The 6,000-nt window shown below is 41.1% G+C and overlaps 1 protein-coding gene across 4 annotated transcripts in view; it reads left to right on the top strand.

Annotated features, from left to right (window-relative positions):
- The first annotated feature begins 712 nt into the window (after nucleotides 1-712).
- The window catches only part of pik3r1 (phosphoinositide-3-kinase, regulatory subunit 1 (alpha)), an 89,861-nt gene continuing 84,573 nt past the window's right edge, over nucleotides 713-6,000 (top strand). The window contains exons 1-2 of one of the 4 annotated variants that reach the window (XM_048526480.2): nucleotides 713-731; nucleotides 4,103-4,789. In XM_048526480.2, coding sequence (XP_048382437.1) covers nucleotides 4,459-4,789 — 331 coding nt within the window. In that variant the 5' untranslated portion in view covers nucleotides 713-731; nucleotides 4,103-4,458. Of the gene's footprint in view, nucleotides 843-1,495; nucleotides 1,599-2,431; nucleotides 2,451-4,102; nucleotides 4,790-6,000 lie in introns of those variants that run through there. The other 3 variants (XM_048526456.2, XM_048526464.2, XM_048526473.2) reach the window with 3 other exon arrangements.

The following is a 6,000-nucleotide window of genomic DNA, read 5'->3' as shown; positions in this document are numbered from 1 at the left end:
CATTGAGCAATTGAAAGGTCTCATTCCAAATCACCCTGCTGTTCAGTCCTAAAACTAAAAACTTCCCTCAGGTTTTTAAAAACGTTTTTAAAAGGTCAACGCACAGTCTTCAGCTCTTGGCTCAGTATTCTTCCCAAACTACCCCAGGGATCACACCATTTTGAAGTACTGTGAAATGTTTAGCCACCTTAAAGGTACTGTATAAATCTAGAATGCGGTTGTCAAAAAGAAGAATCGCAGAGCCTTGGGAGCTTTCCATCAAGTGTGTCATAATTGCAAGGGGCCCCTCAACAAATACGTGGGGGTTGGGGGGATGAAGAGGTGGAAAAGAGAAACTTAAAATTAAAGCACATAAGATTATTAAAACTTATTAAATTAAGTGTATATTCATGGGTTGTACAAAATACACTCGTTTCCTCGATTGATCACAAATGAGAGGGGGGGAAAGTAAATGAGTTCTTACATGCCTGAATAGTGAACAACCATTTCTTGCCAACATTGCAGCTGCAAGAATTGAGCACGGGTTGTTGGTATGGGGTGGAGAGCGGTAGAAGTGGCTCCGGGGGGTGGGGGGGGCGCCGCTGCGAGAGGACGGTGATTGACATTCGAGAGCGCTCCTATCGCTGTTGAATCTACCAATCGGCGATGCGCAAAGCGGAAGGGAGGGCGTGTTTCCTTGGAACAATACTGGTTCTTGAGGCTGGGGAGGAGCGGCGCGAGGCCATTAGTGAGTGAGTGTGGAGCGGAGGGCGCGAGTGGATATGTGTGTCTAGGGGGTGGGTCGGGGAGCAAAGGACACTGGAGTGTGTGGCGCGAGACCCCCTCGAGAAAGTCTGAATCCGGTAAGCGGCGGTTATTTGAAGCGGTGACAGTTATAGAAAGCGCGGCTGGAGCTGGCGCTGGAGCCGGAGTCGGGCCGGCCGCTTCGGGAATGGGGGTGGGGAGGGAAAGAGGTGCGTGGCCTGGCAATTCGCGCTGACTGCTGCTCTGTTCACCACCTCTGGGCATCTGGTTCCAGCAGCGGGATGGAAGTGCGGCCTGGCCGGACGTCCGTCTCCTCTGTCAGACTTAGGCCTTGGTTTAAAGGGGTTTGGGCTCCGTTTTTGTGAACGGTGCTGGAGCTACTGGCTACCGGTTAAAGAAGAAAGGGGACAATTTATTAGGAGGGTTGATCGCCCGAATTCAGTGAACCGAAAGCTTGAAACGAAAATGCTGCAAACTGTGCAGTGATTTCCCCCTTGGTTTGATCCCATTCACAAACGGTTTAATAATGTTTCATTGTCTCGGATTGAGGAGCTAAACCCGACCTGATCAACCTTTGATCATCTATTCTGATGCATTAGTTGCATTTTTAAAGTTTGTTTTTGGAAGAATTTGTATCGGAAAGAAAACCTTGAGAGCCTCTCAGCGAGCATATGCCGACCACGGATCGATATTAATGCAATCCATATGGATCGTTCTGCGACGCTTCAAATTACAGTACTCTGTTAACTTGCAAGAGGCTTCTCCTTCCTTAAACTTACTTTATTTTCAGAAGAAGAATGGATGTAGTAGAACATTGTACAGCCCTTTTGGGGGGGAGGCAATCTTCTGATCACGTAAGTTGTGGAAGTGAAGATGTGAATTTATTTCCTTTTGAAACAATATAGACAGACATAGTTATAATTGATTTTGGATTGAATGTATCTTCAATGGGATATCGAGCTTGTAAACTAACTTACAAAAGGTCAAGCCCTTTATAATTAAAATTGTTTACTTTTTATTTTGAGAGTTTAAAATCTTTTGCTCTGATCTAAAGTTTTTTGTAAGAAATTTACAATGCACTGAATTTTTGAGCTTCACTGCAAGTAATCAAATTCACATGGTGCATTACTCTGGAAGACATTTGCCTTTCTTACTGAACTTCCATTTCTGCTAAACTTCCATTTCCAGGTTGCAGTTTCCCTTTGGCCCTTTTGACAGTGCTTATATTTATCATAAGATAACCTGTTCTCTTTATAGTATGCTAGTTTACCATGCTCCCTCTTAAAATTAAATTCAGAACTACTTCTTTTGTGATCATTCTAATCTAACATTGCTGAAGAATTAAACTCAGCTCTGTTATATTACTATTTTAGATTTTTTTTCTGGTTAACTCATTATCAAAACTGCTATCATTTGTCTTGCGTGGTTGATCACCTTACTACTATGACTACTGAAATAGCCCTCTTAAGCTTGGTATTTTCACTTAAGATCTGTCTGGCAGGTGGAGATGTGCTGAGTACCCATTTAACTCCAACTATGTTATTTTACTGCAGGAATGGTAGGAGCTTGAGAAGATAAATAATCACTGTACCTGCTCCATTTCACTATTTCTTAAGACTCCATTCAAAAGTGCCTTGGGCCAGCTGTTGCATCAGTATTTGACACGATATATCTCAAAGTCTAATTCAAGTTACACTTCAATCTTGGTAATATGAAGCAGCTACCAAACAGTTCCAAATGTTGACTTGTACATTCTTGCCAATATCTTGTCAGTTTTTTCCTTTTTTTTGTATAACCAAATAATTTTGCAGATATATATGTTGCAAGTTGGACCTTGATAGTAAATGCATTTACTAAGGTCATGAATTGGAACAATTGACTCGTATAAACACCAAGAAATTGCTGGCAAAACCCAGCTGGTCTGGCAGGATCTGTGGGACAAAAGCAGAACTAACATTTTGGTGGTTCTGATGAAAATCTTCCCACAGACGCTGCCTGACCTCCTGAGTTGTGCCAGCAATTTTTTTTTGTTTTAGATGTTCAACATCCATATTTCTTTGTTTTATTAACGGGTATAACTGGATTTAGTGTGCTAATCTGGGTAAGGATTTCAGTTTGAGCTGTTGTCAAGTTAGCAGTGGTTTGCAATAAACATTGCTTTTTAAATTGCTTTGAGTTATTGAATCATAGAGATGTATAGCATGGGGAACACGCCTTTGCTCCAACTCATCCAGGCCAACCAGATACTCTAAATAAATCTAGTCCCATTTGGCCCATAGCCCTCTAAACCTTCCTATTTATTTACCACATCAGCTGTCTCTTTTAAATGTTGTAATTGTACCGACCTCCGCCACTTTCTCTTGTAGCTCATTTCATACGTGCACCACCCTCTTCAGGGAAAGAGTTGCCCCTCAGGTCCCTTTTAAAATTTCCCCCTCTCTCCTTAACCAGTACCCACTAGTTTTGGATTCCCCTACCGTGGGGAAAAATACCTTGTCGATTCATTCTATCCATGCCCCTCCTGATTTTATAAACCTCTGAGGTCACCGTTGAGCTTCCCAATGCTCCAGGGAAAATATCCTATTCTATTCAGCCTCTCCCTACAGCCCAAGCCCTCCAACCCTCGCAGTGTCCTTAAATCTTTTCTGAACTCTTTTTTTCAAGTTTCACAACATCCTACTTATAGTGGGGAGACTGAAATTGCAAGCACTATTCCAAAAGTCCCCTAACCAATGTCCTGTACAGCCACAACATGACCTCCCAACTCCGATACTTGATGCACTGACCGATTAAAGACAAGCATAGCAAACACCACCTTCGCTATTCAATGTACCTGAAACTCCATATCCAAGGAACTGTGAACCTGTACTCCCAGGTGTCATTATTTGGCAAGACTCCACAGGACCTTACCATTCAAGTGTATAACTCTTGTACTGATTTGCTGTTCCAAACTGCAGCACCTCATGTTTATTTAAATTTTAAACTGTTTGCCACTCCTCAGCCCGTTGGCTCATCTGATCAAGATCCTTTTGTACTCTGAGGTAACTATCGGTGTCCACTCCAACTTCAATTTTTGGTGTCATCTGTAAGCTATACTAACCGTACCTCTTGTGTTCATCAAATCATTTATATAAATGACAAAAAGCAGTGGACCCAGTACTGATCCTTGTTGCATACTGCTGGTCCCAAACCTCTAGCCCAAAAAGCAACCCTCCGTCATCACTGTCTGTCTTCTACCTTCGAGCCAGTTTTATATCCGTATGGCTTGTTCTTACTGTATTTCATGTGATCTAACCTTGCTAAGTAGTGTACCGTGAGGAAACTTTTTTTCTAAATTTTTTTTTCTTTCTCTTTTTAGGTTTGGACTGCTCACAAAGACCAATGATAGTTTGGAGTTAACTGATGGATATGTTATGGATGAGACACCGGAAATGTATGACCTACTCAGCTGTGGAATTGTTCTTTTAGCATATGCTGACAAAATCAAGAAGAACACAAGTCCTTATTGCTGATTTTGTTGAGTGACATTGCTTTTTTTTCTTTAAGGAAATGGTATAAAGATTTTGCAATTTTTTTTAAAACCAAGTAAGCACTGTTCAGTCGGCAAGTACTTTGTGGACAGTGTTCATCTGAGGCTTTTAGAATTTATAGCCTACTGAGCGTATAACGAGCTAACTTCTATTTGCGTGTTTTCCATCTCCGACAACAGAGAAAATGAGTGCCGATGGATATCAATACAGAGCTTTATATGAGTACAGAAAGGAGCGAGAAGAGGATATTGATCTACATTGTGGTGATATACTGATTGTCACTAAAAATACTCTGTTAGCCCTGGGTTTCAGTGAAGGAGATGAGGCAAGACCAGATGAGATTGGCTGGCTCACTGGCTTAAACGAAACAACGCAGGAAAGGGGAGATTTCCCTGGAACATATGTAGAGTTTCACGGTTTCCGGAAAATTTCACCACCGACACCCAAGCCGCGACCACCTCGACCACTACCTGTGGCTCCAAATCCATCAAGATCAGAAGACTGTGACCAGCAAGGTCAGTCCTTTCAGTTTATTTCAGAATGAGAATCTAGGAATGATGATTAAATCAGTAATATGAACATTTCTTAACTGTGTGCAATACTATCTCAAGGATTAATTGCAAAGCTTAATTTCTTGTACTCCTCTAATAAACTGAAGAAATAACTTTAAGAACTGTTCACTAGTAGTTATAAGATATGGCTCTGATAAAACAGCAGAATTTTTGCTTTCAGGATTGTGTATTACATTTAATCTCTTCCATGAGGAAGGGTCACCGGACCTGAAACGTTAATCCGTGTTTTTTTTCTTCTTCACAGAAGCTGCCAGACCTGTTGGGCTTTTCCAGCAACTTTTTTTCTTTTTGTTCCTGATTTGCACCATCCACAGTTATTTCGCTTTTAATTTCGGTATTGCATGTACTGAGGATGTGATGTGCTACATAAATGCAATGTTGTTTCTTTAATAATAATACTTGCGTTTGTAAAGATGAAATCCATTGAACTGTTCTCAAGGTTCTAAGTGGTAAATTAAACAAACTGGATGTAGAGCAGCTATTGAATTTTATTACATGATTTGTGGCACAGAAACAGGCCATTCTTTTCAACTGGATTATGCATGGTGTTGCTACTCCAATAGAGTTGCCTCATGTCTCGTCTCTTATTTAAATTTAATCAAAACTATATTTGCCCAAATCAATGTCTAGACTCCTGTTGATATATCTGTGCTGTTTGCTTCAATTGTAGCAATTATCACTTTGCTCATTTTCTGGATGTGGATATTTCTTTTGAATTCCTATTAGATTTGGCCTCCTTACTTGAGGAAGGACATACTAGAGGCAGTTGAGAGGAGGTTCATCAGATTTGATTACAGGAATGAAATGGCTGTTGTACAAAGAGTGGTTGAAAAGCTTAGTCTTGTACTTTCTGGAGTTCAGAAGAAGAGGGGGTATCTGAGATTTATAAAATGTTAAAGGGGTTTGCTATGGTGGATGTTGAACAGATGATTCCACCCCCCCCCCCCACTTTGTAGGACAGTCTTGAACCAGAGGTCATACATATGGAGTTAAAGGAGGGAGGTACACAACTGAAATGTAGAGGAACTACTTTGCTCAATTGTGACTGGAACTTTCTGATTCTGCCTCCACTGCAATCAACAGATTCAAGAAAGAAATAGAAATGTTTCTGAGAAGTGGGTTAAAGGACTATGGGGAGTAGGCAAGAAAGCAGA

This window comes from Stegostoma tigrinum, chromosome 3 (assembly GCF_030684315.1).
Source record: "Stegostoma tigrinum isolate sSteTig4 chromosome 3, sSteTig4.hap1, whole genome shotgun sequence".
Classification (NCBI taxonomy): domain Eukaryota; kingdom Metazoa; phylum Chordata; class Chondrichthyes; order Orectolobiformes; family Stegostomatidae; genus Stegostoma; species Stegostoma tigrinum.
This window is presented reverse-complemented; position numbering and strand designations above follow the sequence as displayed.